General features: G+C 41.0%; 1 protein-coding gene across 4 annotated transcripts; it reads left to right on the top strand.

Moving 5' to 3' along the window:
* The first annotated feature begins 426 nt into the window (after positions 1 to 426).
* On the top strand, positions 427 to 20,031 carry taok1a (TAO kinase 1a). 4 transcript variants are annotated; one of them, XM_077566816.1, is made up of 20 exons: positions 427 to 778; positions 4,619 to 4,875; positions 6,817 to 6,888; positions 6,976 to 7,077; positions 7,154 to 7,199; positions 7,305 to 7,401; positions 7,509 to 7,622; positions 7,705 to 7,796; positions 7,877 to 7,970; positions 8,059 to 8,140; positions 8,215 to 8,382; positions 8,473 to 8,673; positions 8,874 to 9,002; positions 10,108 to 10,344; positions 10,432 to 10,560; positions 11,010 to 11,213; positions 11,294 to 11,533; positions 12,405 to 12,617; positions 13,058 to 13,240; positions 15,961 to 20,031. In XM_077566816.1, exons 2-20 carry the CDS (start codon positions 4,744 to 4,746, stop codon positions 16,510 to 16,512), a joined length of 3,087 nt encoding a protein of 1,028 aa, XP_077422942.1. In that variant the 5' UTR covers positions 427 to 778; positions 4,619 to 4,743; the 3' UTR covers positions 16,513 to 20,031. The 4 variants fall into 4 exon arrangements, with proteins under 4 accessions (XP_077422942.1, XP_077422944.1, XP_077422943.1 ...); XM_077566818.1 differs by having other exon boundaries at positions 427 to 897; XM_077566817.1 differs by having other exon boundaries at positions 427 to 1,018.
* Positions 20,032 to 21,027: the final 996 nt, after the last annotated feature.

Below are 21,027 nucleotides of genomic sequence, written 5' to 3'. Positions count from 1 at the left end.
CTTTGTCAATTTCCTATCATTGTATTTTGGGAAATTTTAAATATCTAAAGTACTAGTGGTATTGAACACCCCTCACAGTAAGTCCACCTGTGTGTTGTTTTTCATTAATGTGTGTGCAGGGGTCTTCCTTTCTTTCTTTCTACGTGAGTGTTGTACATTCAACCAAGGTACGCTACTGTATGAACATATAATTTTGCATAACTTCACATTCTTCTTATGCAACCCTCCACTGTCCACCTTTGGTGTAAAAATAAATATCAAAACGGGAAATGTTATTTAACGGAAGAGAATTAGGGCCAACATGATTTCACTCAACGACATGGGTCGAGAGTGGTTTAAAAAAAAAAAAGTTGTATTTTGTCTTTGAAGCTTTATTGGCCTGGAATGTCTCCACCTCCTCGTGTTTGTGGGTCAGAGAGAGTTGAGTGCAACAGGCAGCAGGCAGGGCGGAACTGCTCGAGTGAGTCGAAGCGAGGCGGACGCTGCTCGGCCCGGAGTTTGGTCCATCCAAGTCGAAGTTAAGCATGCTGACGTGCTCGGCCTTTTTCTGACGTAACCCGAGCGAACCGCGGACACTATCGTGGCTCGTTTTAAAGGCCGTTTGGGGCGCCGTTTGAACTTCACGGACGTTTTTGCCCTCAACTTGTTTTTTTTTCTTTTTCTTTTTTTCTTTTGACGACAAGGGAGGCGGCGGAGGCAGCCCTCGGCAGCCATCTTTGGACCTGCCTTGCCTGGGAGTGGGATTCGACCATTCTGGCAGCCCCAGTCACTTCTAAGGGTGTGGATTCTCTTTTCTGGCTTTTCTAATTTTATTTTTTATTTTTTAACCTACATGAACTCAGTCGTCTTCATGTGGCCATCGAGTGACAGCGTAGAGAACCGCAAGAATCCGACACGGTAATTCGGCCACGGGGCCAGGGGATGAGAAAGGAAAGAACACTTAGTTGTTTTTTGTAAAGTGTCTTGAATTTGACGACATTTCTCCCGCACCGCCCGAGAACTGGCCTGTCACTGGAGGGTGAGTTCGGAGCTAACGTGGCTAAGCTAACGTAGCAAACATCCCCGTAGCTCAGGCTCCAAATGTCCCTTATCTGTACTAAACGGACTCGAAGTGAATGTTATTCCCCTCGATTCACAAACGCCGAACTATACGATCACTTTTGAACATTACGCGCATTGTTTGGGTTGTTTCATCATATGACACGTAACTTAATTTTGCTAACGTCAAGTTTGGTGCTAACATCACAGCCACCGCTGGGCTGGCTACCAGTCGTCTCTGTCGAGGATCTGCTCAAACCACACCGTTTGAAACACTTTGTAACAAGGCTAAAGTGGGTTTATTTTCACGAGAGACTGTCGTAGAAAAGTGACAAGGATAAGATAATCTCTAAAGCTACTTGTGTTGCAACTTCATCGGGCGGGGGGGTTTACTTACTAACCACAGGTAATCTCGTTTGGCTGGCGATAATTGCTGGTCAAAGTGGGCTACCGAGTTAGCATTATCTCTAAAATATATGCGACATGTGTGGGTCGTAATGAATGTTTTCGATGCGTAATTACCAGAGATAGTTGGCTCTGGTTTATCTTAAGGGTGGATGGATACGTTACAGGCTCATCCACTCACAAAAACGTATTTGATCCTTTGATATTTAGATTGTTAAAAGGAAATGAGTTGACATAATCTAAATAAACTGTTAAATTATATGTTGACTAAATGTATGTCCTGCAAGTCGATAAGCATGATCCAAAGGTCTGAGGACTCAATACTACTAAAATATATAGAATATTAAAAGATCCACATATCCTGTTCTGAAATTAATGAAGAGGAGCAAAACAGACATGACATTGCTCCACTCAAACAGTCACGTAATCATGAAAGACACATTCTAGTTTCATTTCTGACCTTACTTCTGTAATTACTTTTTAGCCCAAATATGGAGATCCTGTAGCATTAATTGCCTTATAGCTCAGAGAACAGGAAGTGGTGAGAAATGCCGCATGGCGAAGGCATAAATTGGGAATACCAACCCTCCAGCTCAGTTGTCTCGTCCTGCCGCATTCTTGCACAAGTGTGTGCTGTGGTGCAAAAAGGTGTCGCGCGTAAGGTATGAGTCCTCATTCACGCATGTCGGCTGAGAATACCGTCACGGGCTGTGGCAAGAAAGCTCAATCACCCCACGACAATTGCTAGGTGGAACAATGGCAATAAAGAGGCACAGTCACCTATATGGTAATTAGGACTTAATGGAGACATATTATGCATTTTTTTTTAAAATAATAGCAGGTGTCATAATAACATGCCTGTGGCACGCTTTCTTCAAGAGTTCTAGAAAATTACAGACTAGTTGTATGGGTGGAGCTGCCAATTTAGTGAGCCAGCCTTCATATTGCCAGGCTAATGGCAATCCCGCCTTGCATTAGAATGACCACTACTCAATTTTCATCTTAATTTTCCTCATTCAATAATGTAAATCTAAAGATAATGATAATGAAAAGGAGTTTTTTTTCCCGAGAGGCAGATAAGACTTAACATGGCTGTTTAATTTGACAGAGAGCTGACGATATGTATGTATACATAAAAGTAAATTTTCCGTAATATTCCCACATGAATTCGTGGCCTGCTCTATCTGCGGGGAGTTGCGACTTATTCAGTGTTGGGAGACAAAAAGACGATTGCTTGATCTGAGGCGCTGGTTCTCCCAGGCGGGCAAAGAGAAGTCTTGTGACTCCCGCCTCGGCTCCGCATCTGCTTGCAGCTGATCATCTGAGCCACATTGGCCTAAGCGAGCCTCTTCTGCTGATCTTTTACAGTCTACATCTGTATGGCAGTAGCAAGAGACGGCATAAATAGCACTGCGTTAACGACATGAAAGTTTTGACATGACGGGATTTGTTGACCCCGTCGACACCGCCGGCTGTATGTAATTTTAAACAACAAGCAAGAGGAACCCACATTTTCCCACTAGCCAATGTGAAGTTTTCTCACATTGCTCCTTTTCCCTATCCAGAACTAAAGTGAGTTACAAAGATTTTTTTCAACTGGAAAGAACCTCACATTTGACAACTCAAAAATCACTAGCTCGTGGTATGTTTGAGGACATGTGTTTTCCAGGAGTGTACAGGTTTGACGAGAAGTCCCATCATTGGAATGCTTTGTCTCAGTTAGGCATCTGACAAGTGAGGCAGTGTGCTGTCACCTCGGGACTTTTTGTCAGGGGGTGACATGGGTCTGTCCGCATACCACTGGCGGCGGCGGTGTGAGGTGAGGGCTTTCAGGACACAGCCCTCCTGATCTCATGACTGCAGTTGCCGCCATGGCAACCAACTTATCTTGTGCTACCCCAGGATGTCCTCTACCCCCAAACTAGACATCATTGTTCCCATTACAACTCATTTAGTCGATTATTTCTCTCGCTTGCTTTAGAGAACTCTGGTTCATAGCAGAGGAATGTAACAAATTATAGGGCAAGGGAGGCTTACTTCGTGGAATAGTCAATATGTAAAAGCAAAAAACACAAATGTGTAATAACCCTTATGCTTCATGTAAAGCTAATTTACTGGCGTGTATTCTTATTCTTGTTATGTTCTCGACAAGGCAGTTAAGTGTTATCTCTTTTATGGTTGTTGTCACATTTTTTCCTCTTATATACACATGGGAGTCTTGTGTGAAGTCATACACAAAGTGGTTCAGCCTCTGAAGATTTGAGGCTTTTATTTATTTATTCTCCCTCCCCCTGAAAATGTCATCTGAATTGTATAATTTGAGCTAGGGCTGCTCGATTTTGAAGAAAATATTAATCATGAATAATATGGTAATAATTGCCATCACGATTAGGATGATCATTTGTTTTTGGGTACAAAACAAGAAAATGTTTAAACGTAAAAAATATGAAGTTTCTTTGGAACACTATAAATTATGCAAGTTTCTTTTGGACCAAACAAGATTTATTAAATTAGTAATTTTAAAATAAAATTGAAAAAAAAAATATATATATAAATTAAAACAACTCAAAGTTAGTATTAACTTTTTGACTGCCAGACGTTTTCAGAAAAGGGATGCCGTGGGTGCCAGCCGATTTAAGCATTTTGACTGATATTTCAACAGAAAATTATGTGTTTGGACTATGGAAACACACATACTACCAAATGAAATATTGGACTCTCATCTTTCATCAGAAAAAAAAGTTTGTTTCTACCTTATTCCGTTTTTCAGTAATCAACAATAGAAAATGGTTAGTTTCACCTCTGTTTTGAAACAAACGTTTTTTAACGTCTTTGGCACTCCATAGGATTTTACTAAACGTTATTTAACGTTTTTGGCAGTCAAAGAGTTTAATAATATTTTATTTTTGTTTAATTGTTGAATTTTGATTAATTTGCTCAGTTCTTACTTGAGCATATAAATATTTATTTATGCTGCTGCTGAATTGCCTTTATCTGATCCAAAATAATCGTGGTCTAAATAATTTCTAATACACTATGCCTGTAATACTTGTAAAAGCCAAAAAAACAGACACCGGCTTTGCACTGTTTAATATATACAGTATATACTTAATAAAGCAGCTTTTTTTTTAATTTTTATGTATATGTGATTTGTGTTATTTTTCTTTGCTTTCAGTGGTGACCACATATGAGACGACTGTCCTGCAGATGAGCCGTCGGTGGGGGCTTTTTAGTCGCTGTCGCAGACCCAGATAGTTTGGCGGCAGCGGCATCACCCCCCCACCCCGCCATATCCCCACTATGCCCAACAGCAGTCGGACGGGGAGCCTAAAGGACCCCGAAATCGCGGAGCTCTTTTTCAAGGAAGACCCAGAGAAGCTCTTCTCGGACCTGCGCGAGATCGGACATGGCAGCTTCGGGGCTGTCTATTTTGTGAGTATTCTTAATAAAGTGAACATGTTGTGCAAGATTAACATCACAAACATTGACATCAGCAAGGATGAGATGAAAATATTTTTTATAATTCAAATTAAATGTACTGTAAATATAAATTTAAAAGATTCTGAATTGTCTTAAAGTGCAATAAGCAAGATCTTTCATAAATGTAAGAAAATACTTTTAAATTCATGTGAACAATAAATTGTAAGAAAACAGTAAGATACAAAAAAATAATAAAATTACATATAAATGTATGGGAAAGAGATCAATTAAAATTATCGATTCATGGTGTTATGAATCAATATCAGGCTCGAAAAGGAAAATCAATTCGATATCGTTTATATGATTTTTTTTTTTTTACCTAGCCCTATTTTTTAAAGGAGGGGGACACACTTAAATTAGAAATATGCAATAGGTTTAGGGTTGCTCTAAACTAAAAAAATGACAAAATAAAGTTTTATGTAATAACTTCAAAGTGGAAGTGGCGATGCTAGTTATACTACACACTGTAATGTATTAATTATTCAATTTGCAAATGACGCTTGTGTGAGTGCCTGTTTTGTTGTACAAAGTGGCGTTTACGGTTTGGTGCTAAACTAGCACTGAACAAGCTTAACCCTCATCACAGTATGTCCCAACACTACTTAACGGGAGCAAAGCTTCTTCCACTAAATCGTTGTGCGCGGCTCAACTTGTCTCTTTGCACTTTAACTTAGCTTAGCATAGCTTGTTCCGTCGCTAAGCAGCGATTGAGTGTGAATGTAGAGTGACGTGGTTCATGTGGAAATTGTGTGTGAAAAATAAAGACCAGGCGAGTGTGGCGCTCGCATTTTTTTTAATCCTCATGTCCACTGTCAGCAGGCCATTGGAGTGGTTATTGGTAGCAAGGGTGTGCAATGAGAGAAATACAATCGATACTTTTCTGTGTTTATGGGTGCTTGCGTTGATTTCCGTGCTGTACAAAGCATACTGGATTCTTGGGGTGATTTGTGCAAGACAACTTTATTAAGACACCTGGGAGCTATTTCAAAGAGTGAAAAATTAATTATTGTAACAAGCTTGATGTTGTCTTCAGTCTTGGAGTAATGCAAATCAAACCCCAATAGATACTTGCTGGTTACAAAATTAGGTACACCAATATAGAATGCTGTAGAGACATGGAATAAGAAGTATATAAAGTACTCACATTAAAGTTCTGGCAAAGGTTTACTGTGGCAGGGTTTTTCCTGGCAAAGGTTTACTATTCATGGCAGGGTTTTTCCTGGCTTAGAATGAGGCACTGACTATGATGGGTGACTACCGATACCAAGTATCAGTATCGATGCCAATACCAGTTTTATTTTAAGCTACTCGCGCCGATAATGGTTTGTCGGCCACCCTCCGACAGCCATTTTACGATCGGGGACTAGAAATGAGAAATTATATGAATACAAAGTTGCCATTTTTTTAAACTACAATCATTGAAAATTCATCCACTAGTACATATTAAATAGTAAATATAGTTCAGCGTTGTTGTAAAACACTATTATATTTATTGTATAGACTGTGTTTTCATGGCTTTAGCGATGACTGGAGCACGCCACCTCTGCCTCACAACCAGGAAATTGGCTTGTGTAACTGTTGCTCCATGATCTTTCTTCTTCGGTACATTAAAGTAAAAAAAAAAAAAAAAAAAGGAACACTTTTTTCATTCGGTTGTTGCTTCAGGTCTTTCCGGTGCACTGCTGTTGATATAGCGCCTCCACAATGGCGCAACACTGCAACTGCAGTTAAAATGCGTTGCTGCCAAAGCTCAATCAAGCCAGCTGGAGCGATATCAGTGGCTCAGGCTGGAGGTGGCGAGCATATTACGTGGAGGTGGCCGCCTCTGAATTTTGTAGACAGGAAAAACCCTGTCGTGTGGATGATCAGTATACTGTTTGCTTTGTCATTCAGGCACAGGATGTGCGAACAAGTGAGGTGGTGGCCATCAAGAAGATGTCCTACAGTGGAAAGCAGTCCAGTGAGGTACGACTGCCCAGAGTTGTTTTACTGCAGTCATTATGTGGCTTTTGGTTTGCCGTCTGACTTATCTTCCTTCTGCACTCTGCTCAGAAATGGCAAGACATAATCAAGGAGGTGAAATTCCTGCAGAGAATACAACACCCAAACAGCATCGAGTACAAAGGATGCTATCTGCGAGAGCACACGGCTTGGGTACGAAACAGAATGTGAAGAGTGGAGTCATGAATGCTTTTGATGAAACCGTTAATATACTTTTTGACTATTACAGTTGGTGATGGAGTATTGTCTAGGATCTGCTTCAGATCTGTTAGAGGGTGAGTCAAAGTTGAGCAATTTTCACGAGTCCCGGACTTTTTTTTTCCCTTCCTGGATTTACAAAGATGCCGTTTTTTTTTTTTTTTTTTTTTAACCTTCTGCAGTGCACAAGAAACCCCTCCAAGAGGTTGAAATTGCTGCAATTACCCACGGTGCTCTTCAAGGTTTGGCCTATCTTCACTCCCACAAAATGATTCACCGGTGAGTGTTCAAGAGCGTGTTGCAAGAGCCGATGGCCTCGGGCCGTCTGTCTTCTGAGTTGTTATCATCTCACCCCCCCACCCCTTCTGCTCGTGTGTGTTTGACAGAGATATCAAGGCAGGAAACATCTTGCTGACAGAGCCAGGCCAGGTGAAACTCGCTGATTTCGGCTCGGCCTCCATCGCCTGCCCTGCCAACTCCTTTGTCGGGACGCCATATTGGTATGCTGAATAATGTGAGCGTTGAACAGCACACACATTTTGTAGAAACAATCATCATTGATATGGTTTTGTGTGCTTTTAGGATGGCCCCAGAGGTGATACTGGCTATGGATGAGGGCCAGTATGATGGCAAGGTGGACATCTGGTCTTTGGGAATAACCTGCATTGAATTGGGTAAAGTCACTGACGTAAACAAATATTTCAAAATGTCAAAGCTATTTTATCTCTGCCTGACATGTTTGTCTGGTTTGTAGCCGAGAGGAAGCCTCCACTGTTCAATATGAATGCAATGAGTGCCTTATATCACATAGCACAGAATGAGAGCCCCATGCTGCAGTCCAGTGAATGGTGAGTTGCTGTTTCATTCCCGTTTCAGGTTTGTCACCTCAGAATATCAGAAAAGTGACTGTTTGTGTCTTGTATTACCTCATTTTAGGACGGATTATTTCAGAAACTTTGTAGATTCTTGCCTTCAGAAATGTCCCCAAGATAGACCCAACTCTGAGGAGCTCTTAAAGGTCAGCACAAATAAAGTCACTGACAAGGAATAATAATCATTCCTAAATGTTAACCCAATGTTTTCTTTCTTTAGCACGCGTTTGTCCAGCGTGAACGTCCCGAATCGGTTCTGATAGACCTAATAAATCGGACGAAAGATGCAGTGCGAGAGCTGGACAATTTGCAGTATCGCAAAATGAAGAAGATCTTGTTTCACGAAGCTCACAACGGTCCCACAACTGAAGTTCCGGACGAGGAGGAGGTCTGTATAACTTTGCATCCTTTTCTATTGTTGTCATTGTAATATATAGAGCATTTGTTTTTGACACCGTACATGTGGTGCTCTTCTCAGGAGCCAGAACACAGCGTGGGCAGAACGGGCACGGTGAACAGTGTGGGGAGCAACCAGTCCATTCCTAGTATGTCCATCAGTGCCAGCTCCCAGAGCAGCTCTGTCAACAGCCTGACGGATGCCGGCGATGACAAAAGCGAGGTGGACATGGAGGGGGACCACACGGTCATGTCCAACAGCTCCGTCATACATGTCAAACCGGTAAAACAAGTCTTGCTGCTTCAGCCATTGTATTTATATCCTACTATATTGGAGCTTTAACATAATACTGTGTGCCGTGTGTGTTATTTTTATAACTTCTAATAGGCCTTGCTAAAAAATAAAGTTCGGAAACTCTGATTTAGTAGATGCTTGTTTTTATGAAAGCTGTCATCCGAATGATTGTCTTGCTTGTCTTCCAGGAGAAAGGAGCGCACAACAAAGATTCAGAACTTCACGTTCGGTCAACTGAGCCTCAGTCCCAGCCCACCAACGCCCCGCGGCCGAAACGGAACCGTGAACACTTTGCGACAATACGCACAGCCTCAGTGGTAATGACTGTACTGTGTTGTTTTTAATCAGAATTATGGAAAGCTGTTTGAGCTGTTATTTGATATATTTAAAGTGGAAGTCAACCATAAACATTTCTTGACAATATGTTTTATGTGACCTCACTAGTCTAAACATGACATTCTGATTATTATTACATTTGTGGAATATGAATTATGAAGCAAAATCCAGCCGTTTTTGTCCATCTCAGGGTGCGGCCATTTTGCCGCTTGCTGTCGACTGAAGATGACATCACAGTTGCTCAGGTCTCAGGTAATAACCAATCACAACTCGGCTTCAGAAAACAGGTGGTTGTTACCTGAGACCTGAGAAACTGTGATGTCATCTTCAGTTGACAGCAAGTGACAAAATGGCCACCCCCTGAGATGGATAAAAACGGCTGGATTTAGCTGCTCAACTCATATTCCACAAATGTAATATTAATCAGAATGTCATGCTTAGACTAATGAGGTCACATACAGTATAATATTATTGTCAAGATTTTTTTGGGAGGGGAGGGGGGGTTGAATTGCCCTTTGACTCATTTGCTGCCAAAAACGTATAAATACGTTCTATTTTAAATATTACCATGGTCCCATAAATTTGTTTCTACATTTTTTAAAAAATGTTTTGAGCATACAGAAGGCTTTGATGCAGCGTTTGAAGCAATGGTAGTTATTACAAAACATTGCCAGGAGGTGGCAGCAGAGTATAAGAGATGAACCACGGCCATGTTGCAACAAAATGTTTTAAACAGATTTGTGAATAATGATGAAACTTAGCTATATTCTAATGCTAATTGCTGCAAAACTGAAACACATAGAAATATCTTTTGTTTTCCTGATGAAAGAAGAGACTCTTTCTTTTGGTAGGGTCCATGTTTTTATAGCAATAGAACAGAATATTCTGTGGGCCAAAATCCAGTAAAACAGCCAAGAGCGAAGGGGGTTGCTTCAGTGAAAATGGCTGGGAGTGAATGAGTTCATATCCAAGTCGTACAACGACTGTCTTACTAGTAATGTGTTTCCACTTCTCTTGCTACTATTAGCCTTATTAATGTAAACAATTAAATGTTAAAAGTTCATCCTATCCGTCCATGTTGACCAGCTCACTCGGCAGATAAAGGAGCATGAGCAGGACTCTGAATTAAGGGAGCAGATCTTGGGGTACAAGCGCATGCGGCGGCAGCACCAGAAACAGCTGATGGCCCTAGAGAACAAGCTTAAGGCAGAGATGGACGAGCACCGCCTCCGTCTGGATAAGGAGCTGGAGAACCAGAGGAACAGCTTCGCGCAGGAGATGGAGAAGCTGATCAAGAAGCACCAAGTGTCCATGGAGAAGGATGTATGCCTTTTTGAACTGTTTCGGTTTTCTTTTTTGTATTTTTTTTCTTGCCACATAACGGTCCTCGTGTGTTTTGTCTTTGAACAGACAAAAACGTTCAGCAATGACGAGAAGAAATTCCATCAACACATCCAGAGCCAGCAAAAGAAGGAGCTCAACAGCTTCCTCGAATCACAGAAGCGGGAGTACAAACTACGCAAGGAACAACTGAAAGAGGTAGTGAATCCTAACAGAACTTGTTGAGGTTACAAATAACACAAAGTGAATGAGTTTTCGCAATGCAATTAGAATGTTATCACATGGCATACCAAGGCACGCTTAGTTACCAACATACTTGTTTTATATTTGTTCCATACAAATATTGACTTTTTTTTTTATGACATTTTGAGGTTATCAAAAGGCTTGCAATGAACTAGTTTGCACAGTACCGTAAAAAAATTGTTATAATGTGCCACAAGACAAGCCTAGAAGTGTTTTTCATAAAAATATTTACTGTAATTATGACTTAACTCCAGAGTTAGATATATTACGGTGGGTTACGCTGCCCTCATAGGAACGGAACTCAACTGTCAAACAAGGACCCCCTGTACCTTCAAAAGCATACAACTCTGCCACAAAGCAAGCCTGATATGTTGGTTACCTGTAATGTGGTTTTCCTTTCGTAGGAACTGAATGAAAACCAGTCAACGCCCAAGAAGGAAAAGCAGGAGTGGTTATCCAAGCAGAAGGAGAACTTCCAGCACTTCCAAGCCGAAGAGGAGGCAAACCTGCAGCGCAGACAAAGGCAGTATCTGGAATTGGAGTCCCGTAGGTTCAAACGGAGGATCTTGATCGCTCGCCACAACATCGAGCAGGATTTAGTGCGCGAGGTTAGTGGTTACTTGTATTACGGTGATGCTTGATTGGTTAATTGACTGATTGTCTCAAACTATTTTTTCCCCACAACCAGGAGCTGAACAAACGTCAGACCCAGAAGGACCTGGAACACGCCATGCTCCTGCGGCACCATGAATCCATGCAAGAGCTGGAGTTCCGCCAGGTCAACACCATCCAGAGAACGCGGGCCGAGCTCATCCGACTGCAGCACCAGACGGAGCTCACCAACCAGCAGGAGTACAACAAGAGGCGGGAGAGGGAGCTGAGACGTAAACACGTGATGGAGGTTCGTCAGCAACCCAAGAGCCTCAAGGTGAGAAGTGTCCTATGGTGCCTTTTGCTGCTCTGAAGCTTGCTCATATACCTGAAAATTTGGCTTGCAGCACTATAGTATGCAAAAATGCTAATTACCGGCATCCGTTTATTTTTGTGCTTTTGCTTCATAATAGTGGCTGTTTGATGTATTTATATATTTAAAAGTAGGGGTATCAAAATTAGTGCGGTAATTTTAAGTTCCTTTAACGGCACTAATTTTTTTAAATGTGCAATTAATTACCGCCCTTTACTTGGAAAGCCTGTACTGGGGGAATTTCCAGTCGGAATGCAGCAGACACATCCACATCAAAATTTAGCAGTAATACATTTAATAATCATGTATATATTTGTGGAGACTGGTACCAAGTTGCATTGTACAATTTTGAAAATGTGCAGAATTTCAGAAGTTACTTCATGTTAAAGATTATATGGCTCTTAACATGAAAAGAAAAATGCGCTGAGCTTTCACCGTCTTACAAATGCAATTATGCCATCTAGTGGCAGAAAAATTACCTCAACACAAATCATTATCAAACTAGTTTTTTAATTTTATGAATTATTATGAAATTACTGTATCAATGACTTAAAAAATGCAGCCATATTTCTATTAGGTTAACATTTTTTTCCAATTATGTTAACAAGACTATGAAAACGTTGAAAAAAATATTTTATTGTGCATTTAGAACAGATATAAAATTTGCGATTAATCGTGACACCCCTCTTTATATGTAAGCCCATAAAACCCTAACCTGGTTATGGGAGTGGAACAGACCAATTTTACTTCCATTCATTTAGATTGGGAAAAAATGACTTACTGGAACAAATTAACATCATGAAGAGAGATTTTGACAGGTATTCTATTTTGACAGTCCAAAGAGCTACAGATCAAGAAGCAATTCCAGGACACCTGCAAGATCCAGACCCGGCAGTACAAGGCGCTGAGGAATCACCTGCTGGACACCACACCAAAGTCAGAGCACAAGGCTGTGCTCAAGCGCCTGAAACAGGAGCAGCACCGCAAACTGGCCATCTTGGCCGAGCAGTACGACCACTCCATCAACGAGATGCTGTCTACTCAGGCGGTGAGTTCAACTATGCGTAAATAGCAAAGGGGTCAGATATGTCGCTTTGTTTGGTGTATTTTACTCAATTAGAGCCTATATTGAATGGCTAATAAAGGCGTGTAGCCACTACTAGGACCTTTGATGCGGGTATGTGTTGTCATTACCAAACGTGCCCTGTTAATTTGTACAAATATTATGTAAAGCTGCTGGTAATTGATTTACTTAAAGGTTTCAGATAAAAATACAAATTAAAAGCAAGCAAATTTTAGAAGTGTTAGAGAGCAACAGTGTGTATTATCACACATTATGTTGTAAACTGCATTTGTACAAAAAGGTCTGGTCTTTAATAAAATCCTCATTATAAATGATCATGTTGCTCAATAACAAACGTCTGACCTCTGAAATTGAATTTTGTCTTAAATAATAAGGCAATGATTTCTTCTCTCAATCTCTTCCAGCTTCGTCTGGATGAGACTCAGGAGTCCCAGTGCCAGGGCCTTAGAATGCAGCTTCAGCAGGAGCTGGAGCTTCTGAACGCCTATCAGAGCAAGATCAAGATGCAGACAGACGCACAGCACGAGCGCGAGAGGAAAGATCTGGAACAGAGGGTGTCGCTACGAAGAGCATTGCTGGAACAAAAGGTTCGTTCTATCCATTAATTGTTTGCGGTGCAGTGAACCCTCGCTGTTTGCGAGGTTACAAGCTATGACGCTAATAACACATTTTCAGGTGATTGAGCTTTTATAGTGCTTATTTAATTTTTACAAGTCTTTAAACACATTTTAAAGTAATAGAAACTAGGGGTGTCAAAATGAGTGTGTTAATTTTTGAATTAATTTAAATTTTCTTTAACGCCACTTACAGTGAGGAAAATAAGTATTTCACCCCCTGGTGATTTTGTGAGTTTGACCCTTTACAAAGAAAGGAACGGTCTATAATTTTCATGGTAGGTTCATCTTAACAGTGAGAGACAGAATATTAAAAAAAATCCCAGGAAATCACATTATATTAATTTTAAACATTTATTTGTCTTTTATTGAGGAAAATAAGTATTTCACCCCCTACCAACCAGCAAGAATTCTGGCTCCCACAGACCCAGGGACAAGATTGTAGACCTGCACAAGGCTGGAATGGGCTACAAGACCATTAGCAAGCAGCTGGGTGAAAAGGAGTCAACTGTTGGTGCGATAGTTAGAAAATGGAAGACACACCAATTGACCATCAATCTCCCTCGGTCTGGTGCTCCACGCAAGATCTCACCTCGTGGAGTGAACCGGATCATGAGAAAGGTGAGGAAACAACCCAGAACTACACGGCAGGAGCTTGTTGATGATATCAAGGCAGCTGGGACCACAGTCACCAAGATGACCATTGGTAACACACTACGCCGTAATGGATTGAAATCCTGTAGTGCCCGCAAGGTCCCCCTGCTCAAGAAGGCACATGTACAGGCCCGTCTGAAGTTTGCCAATGAGCACCTGGATGATTCAGAGGAGGCTTGGGAGAAAGTGCTGTGGTCAGATGAGACTAAAATCGAGCTCTTTGGCATCAACTCGACTCGCCGTGTTTGGAGGGCGAAAAAAGCTGACTTTGACCCCAAGAACACCATCCCCACCGTCAAGCATGGTGGTGGAAACATTATGTTTTGGGGCTGTTTCTCTGCTAAGGGTACAGGACGACTTCACCGGATCGAGGGGAGGATGAATGGGGCCATGTACCGGGAAATCTTGGGTGAGAACCTCCTTCCCTCAGCCAGGATATTGAAAATGGGTCGTGGATGGGTGTTTCAGCATGACAATGACCCAAAACATACAGCAAAGGCAACAAAGGAGTGGCTCAAGAAGAAGCACATTAAGGTTATGGAGTGGCCTAGTCAGTCTCCAGACCTTAATCCTATAGAGAACTTGTGGAGGGAGCTGAAGCTTCGAGTCGCCAAGCAACAGCCTCGAAATCTTCAGGATTTGGAGAGGATCTGCAAAGAGGAGTGGGCCACAATCCCTCCTGGGATCTGCGCAAACTTGGTGACCAACTACAAGAAACGTCTGACCGCTGTGCTTGCCAACAAGGGTTTCTCCACCAAGTACTGAGTCATGTTTTGCTAGGGGGTGAAATACTTATTTTCCTCAATAAAAGACAAATAAATGTTTAAAATTAATATAATGTGATTTCCTGGGATTTTTTTTAATATTCTGTCTCTCACTGTTAAGATGAACCTACCATGAAAATTATAGACCGTTCCTTTCTTTGTAAAGGGTCAAACTCACAAAATCACCAGGGGGTGAAATACTTATTTTCCTCACTGTATTTTTTAAACGTGCGATTAATGACCGCCCCTTAATTCCAGTTGCAACGCAGCAGACACGTCCACGTCAAAATTGAACAGTAATAAATTGAATGCATATATCTGGAGACTGGGGTCAAGTTGCATTTTACAATTTTAAAAATATGCAGAATTTCACAAGTTACTTCATTTTAAAGATTAAATGAGTCTTAATAGGAAAAGAAAAATGCACTGAGCCGTCACCAATGTCTTACAAATGCAATTATGCCATCTAGTGGCAGAAAAATTATCTCAACACAAATATCACACTCGTTTTTTACAGTTCAGGACATCTTTTTAATTTTAACGCAATGTTTTGACTTATGAAATTGCTGTTGCAGCTATATTTCTATGAGTTAAAAAATTTTTTAACGAGCGTATGAAAACTTTGAAAAAAAATATTGTACATTTAAAACAGATATAAAATGTGTGATTAATCATGAGTTAACTATTGAAGTTATGCGATTAATTATGATTAAAAAAATAATAATCGCCTCTCACCCCTAATAGAAACATATTGAAAAGCATTTAATACATTGAGAGAGAGAGCAATGGATAAGACATGAATATTCTACAACCGTACCGATCCCTGTCTTTACAGTAAATAAATTCTCTAAACAAACGTACAATCTCACAATATACATCAATAGTCCAGCCCAAATATGTACATTGTAAAATAAACCAACAACCGTTGCTTTTTGAAGGCGTAAAACGCAGGATCATAGAGAATTGAGACCTTGAATCGCTTTCTGATCCCTTCAGCAAAAATTAGGCTGATCTTGAAACACTTACTGTTCTCTTTTGTAGTTTCAAAATCACGATCGTTTGCTGCCACCTGGGTCCCAATAGTGGAATTCAATCCAAAGATAATGAACAAAATTAAGTTATAACTAGACAAAAAACAAACAAACATGAAATAGTGGGACCATGAACCTGAAACCCGCAATGGTGGGGGGGGCTCACTGAGTATTTTGCTTATAGCTACCACCTAAAACTAGAGAACATCCTTGTGTTTTGTTTTTGACCACTTTTGCCTTTCAGATCGAGGAGGAGATGATGTCCCTGCAGAACGATCGCTTGGAGCGAATCCGCAGCCTGCTGGAGCGTCAAGCGCGAGAGGTGGAGGCCTTCGACTCTGAGAGCATGCGCCTGGGCTTCAGCAACATGGTGCTATCCAACGTCTCCCCTGAGGGCCTCGGCCACAGTTTTCCCGGATCGCCGGCAAGTTGGAGCGTCCACCTTCAGCAGCAGCAACAGCCGTCGCCATCGTCGGGGAGCTTTCACGGGTCACACTGGAGCAGCGGCAGCTTGGGCGCGGGGTCGAGCCGCCAAGGCAGCCATCGCTATCACTCCAGTCCCGGCGGGCCGCCGACGCCGCAAAGCTGGGGTCAAGGCGTGCAAGGAGGCGGGGCTCCGCAGCCATGGGGTCACCCGTCAGCGGCGTCCCTTGTCTCGCGCAGCGGCGCCGTCGTGCAGAACAGCCCCCAGGGCATGGGGAGGACACCGCCCGGAGGCCACGGCGAGCAGGGCATGAGCAGGAGTACCAGCGTCACCTCGCAAATATCCAACGGCTCCCACCTGTCCTACACATAAGACAGCCGGCGCACATGTCAAGTCCAACTAAACACAGCAGCAAAGAAATCTCCCCTCCATTTCTTCTGCTGTGCGCACCCACACGTGGATGTGTGGTTGAATCAATGTTGCTCAGGTCAAATGGGCTGCAAATAGCCGCAGCCCCTCCTCCCTCCTCACAGCAAGCATACAGATCCTTGAGGTTGGCTACTTGAGCACATTTTTACTGATTTTTTTTTTCTTTTTCTTCTAGTATATTATTGTCATTCACAGCTCTTGCTCCCATTTTGCACATGAAAACACTGTTGAAAGCCTTCCCATCAAACACAAATAATATATGGCCGATACCGAATTCCCCCTGGCCCATACTGATTAAGGTTCGACACGTGCTGTGATGCCAGCCTGCTGCGATGGCCATCGGGATTTAGACCAACTGTCACCATCAAATAAGCATTTTCCACAAGCTTGACGACGGTGCCTTTTCAGCTTGTTTGAATGAAAACATAGGTCTTAAATCTTAATTGTGCGTTTAAATCCCCAATGGGCCAGTTTGGTCATGTGCATACCAAGGTTCTTCTTTTTGGTGATGTTAAAATAGACAGCCCATTTGTTTAAACGTAAGACCGCCTGGTCTAAATGTTAGCACTGTGTGAGTGCTTGTTTTTAGAATTCTTAGAATCCTTCTTATTTCCACAAGTCCCAAATATATTCAGATATATACGCAGTGGTGATGTGCCGAGTAGTCTTATAAACTGTGAGAAATGGAGAGGAACATGTTGCTTTTTTTCCCTTTTTTCTTTTTTTAAAGTAGTTTTTTTTTTTTTTTTAGAGAGATGATGTGACATATCAGTGTCCACGATGACACGCCTGCCTTCAAAAACAATCAAAATCAGATATCTTGATTTTTATCAGTGCCTTTTTTTTAAATATATATATATATATATATATATATATATATATATATATATATATAAAAAGACAAAACTGCTGCCTTTTCAAAGCACTTTATGATGAATGCAAGTTTTTTTTTTAAGGTAATAGTTGAAGCACCTGGCAGGTGAGTGTTGTTGTGACGAGGAGTCGGGGTGCAGTACACGACGCGAGTTGAAACCCACTTTAGCGGAATGTGTGGAGCCATTGGAGTTGTGGTTTTGTTTTGCGAGCAGGTAATAACCATGACCATGACAGCAGGCTGGGAGCCACATCACAGCCCCGGGGTGAGGCGACAACGCGGAGGTGCTGCTACATTTAAGAACATGTTGGGACTGACTGAATCGAGCGTGCGTGTGCATTTGTGAGACACCACGCAAGTTAGAATATGAACAAATGTGGCATTGAGCACTTAGCCATTTAATTTACACGCTACGGGAGCGGCCTGCATTGCGTGATGGAATCTTAAAAAAAAAGGGGGGGGGGCAAACTCTGTTTTTGTTGTTGGTCGCATTGTAGTATAGTGTGGAAAAAGCTAAATCTGTATTTAAAAGTATATTCACTTATATAGAATGGAGAGGTCTAATTCTCATCGTTGGTACGCCATGGTGGACAAAATCTTAAACCTCTAACTAAATTTGAATTTTAGATTTGTCTTATATATTTTTTATCATGCTAACTTCCGGTCAGCATGTAAACACAAAGTGACAACATGGGGAACGTGTAGAATTTTTTTAAAAACGAATGACGTTCTTCAGCATTGTGTTGAGACCGCCTCAAAACTGAAAGATCTGAAAAAGTTGTATGGAGGAAAATGTAAATGAATTATTAAAAAATAATAGCACAATTTTTTTATTCTGTTTTTGACAGTGGAAGTGTAGCCAAATAAAAGTGCAAATTTCCGTGTTATTTTTTTCGATATTGTCTTTTGACAGTGGAAGTGTAACCGCGGTGAAAATTAGACCTCTTCATTCTTTGTAATCTGGAGAATTTGTAAATCGGTGGTCTATCAAACACTCATTTACAACACTTCCCTCAGTGAGCCATTAATGACTGAAAATTATATAAATTTACAGGATCAATGGCTCCTGCAATCCTTTGAATCTTCCATACCACAATGTTCCGTGACTTCTGATGTCAAAGGAATCGACAACTCTTGTCCAAATTGTTAAGGAGTTTTGGTTAGAAAAAGTGAAGCAATATTAAAAGTAAGATAAATTGGCCGTTTCTGTACATACTTTGTGCCAAAAATAAAAACATTTTATTTGCGTTAGTGGGCCACATCACATAAATTGCGGCTGGCCCGCTGGGCTTTTGAGTTTCACACCCTGTGTTTTAAACCAGCATGAAACCTGATTGTGTAATGTGGAACCTCAGAAGTTGAACAATCCAAATGATGGAAAAGTTTCAAAACGGTGTTTACCAGTGGAAATCATGTCAAATGATTTCTGTCAACATTATAAAAGCTGTAACTGTACAGCAGTACTTCAGGGTTATTTTTTGCCACAACCTTTAGGACTCCAGGAGAAGAAAATATAATATTCAAATTTTATTCTAGTGCAAAAAAAATGTTCCCAGGAGTGAGATGACCCCCCCCCCCCCCCCCCCCAAAAAAAAATATTGCTCGCCCCCTATTTGAGGACTGCTGTGTACACAGGCGATTATTATTTTTTAGTTCAGAGAGAAGTGAACCATGCATGCCATACAGCCAGCCATCAATTTACTATAGCATTCGAATTTAGAGGTTTCACTATATACACTTTAAAAAATAATATAATACTTCTAATATAAAGACAACAAAGTAGGCTTTATAGCTGGCATATATATGAATAGAGCAAGTCCATCATCTTACCGTGCCCTCATCCCAAAGACTCAAATCACTTTGTCAAATGGATCAGTGAAGAAAAAAATGGGAACGTATTACTCCTTGCTCACATCAGAAGCCAAGAGCTTGATTTTTTTTTTTTTTTTTTTGGCCCAGCAGAACCTCACCCACAACCTTCACTTTGTTTTTTGCTTTTGTCAGTGTTTTGTGTGTGAATAGTTGTAAATGGCCCATCGGTTTACCAACCTGGATTTTTTTTCTTTTTTTCTTTTTTGGGGCGTCCTACTGACTGACTGACTGAACGCAAATACATGATTCTGAATGAGGCAACAGATAAGAGGCCAAACGTTGTGCCATAGTTGCCAAAACCCGGAATAACCCCCTCCCACCCCCTCCTCAGTGATCATGGGCTGTCACATCTGATACAGAGGCCAACACACAAACACACACATATACACACAAATGCTTCAGTGACAATAGTGACAAGAGATTGCATTTATTTTGAAGATGTCAGTATTTTAATTTTTGTTGGCACATTACCACTACAACTTGTAACCTGTATTAAATTGTATAGATGGTCCTGAGAGTTTATGAAGATGCTACACGTAACGAGATGCTCAAATACTTAAAAATCGATTCAAATTGTATTGTATAAAAAAAAAAGATTCATTAAACAGAATAAGAATAGAATCAAATCTATTTTGTTTGTATTATAATGTACCATTGTGTTGGCAGAGGGATTATTGAAAAGAAATCAGCTGTAATAAAAGTAATTTTAGTATAAACGGCGTTGTGTGATTATAACCCCCACCCCCTCCCCCAACATGGGATAATGACGTCATGAAATGACCGCTCACAATTTCTGCGTTCTGATTGGTCCTCGGACCGGAAAAAGTGAGCGTGGTGGATGACGAACATTGTAAACAAATGTTGAATGTTTGAAGTAACATTTTGTGGGAGGAATGCCACCTAAAGAAGATCGATCATGTTTGAGTGAGTACGTTTGCAGAAATGTACGCAAGAACATTCCCATGTAATAACATTAGCCACAAAGCTAACAACGGCCTCGCAAAATGAGGGCAAAACCAAAGTGCTGTCTTTGCGTCCTTCACGTGTGGGCAAAAATATAAGCTTGGTCCTTAAAACGTGAGTGCAAATAGTGATCCTTGAGAATTTATATTCCGTAAGACTTAAATACCTAACTTGGTGCTAGTTAGCATGAGCATGCTAAAGCTAATTTAGAATCGTATGATAGATGAGTTAACATGGATTAGAGTTGGTGTTAAAAAACGAATGACACATCCAATAGGTCAGAAATTCAGGTAAATAGAGTAACAATTATTGGTAAATAAATAATCTTCAGTAACTGTTGGGAGTTAAACACTACATCCGATGAGAGCTGTTGTGAAATTCCATTCTTTTTTTCTTTGTAAATTCCAGGATGTTGTTCGAATTACTTTTCACGTCAGTGTGGTTCCTGTTTGTCATCTTCTGGGTGGAAACCAGTGTGTGGTTCTTCCTCTCAATGTTCTACCAAGACAGAGCCTTGTATCCTTGGGGAGATGGGTAAAACATTTACTTCTCAGAATAACAGAGCTGAAGTCTCATATGTTAGTCCTTAAGGCATAAAGTGGATATTAATAGTCTGCACACCCCTGTTCAAATGCCAGATTTTTGTGACCAAGAAAATTTCCAAAATGTTTCCAACATTAATGTGACCTGTAACATGTACTGATGTACAACTGAATTGTTTGCTTGCTTGTTTGTTATAATCTTTTTTG

This window comes from Vanacampus margaritifer, chromosome 5 (assembly GCF_051991255.1).
Source record: "Vanacampus margaritifer isolate UIUO_Vmar chromosome 5, RoL_Vmar_1.0, whole genome shotgun sequence".
Classification (NCBI taxonomy): Eukaryota; Metazoa; Chordata; class Actinopteri; order Syngnathiformes; family Syngnathidae; genus Vanacampus; species Vanacampus margaritifer.
This window is presented reverse-complemented; position numbering and strand designations above follow the sequence as displayed.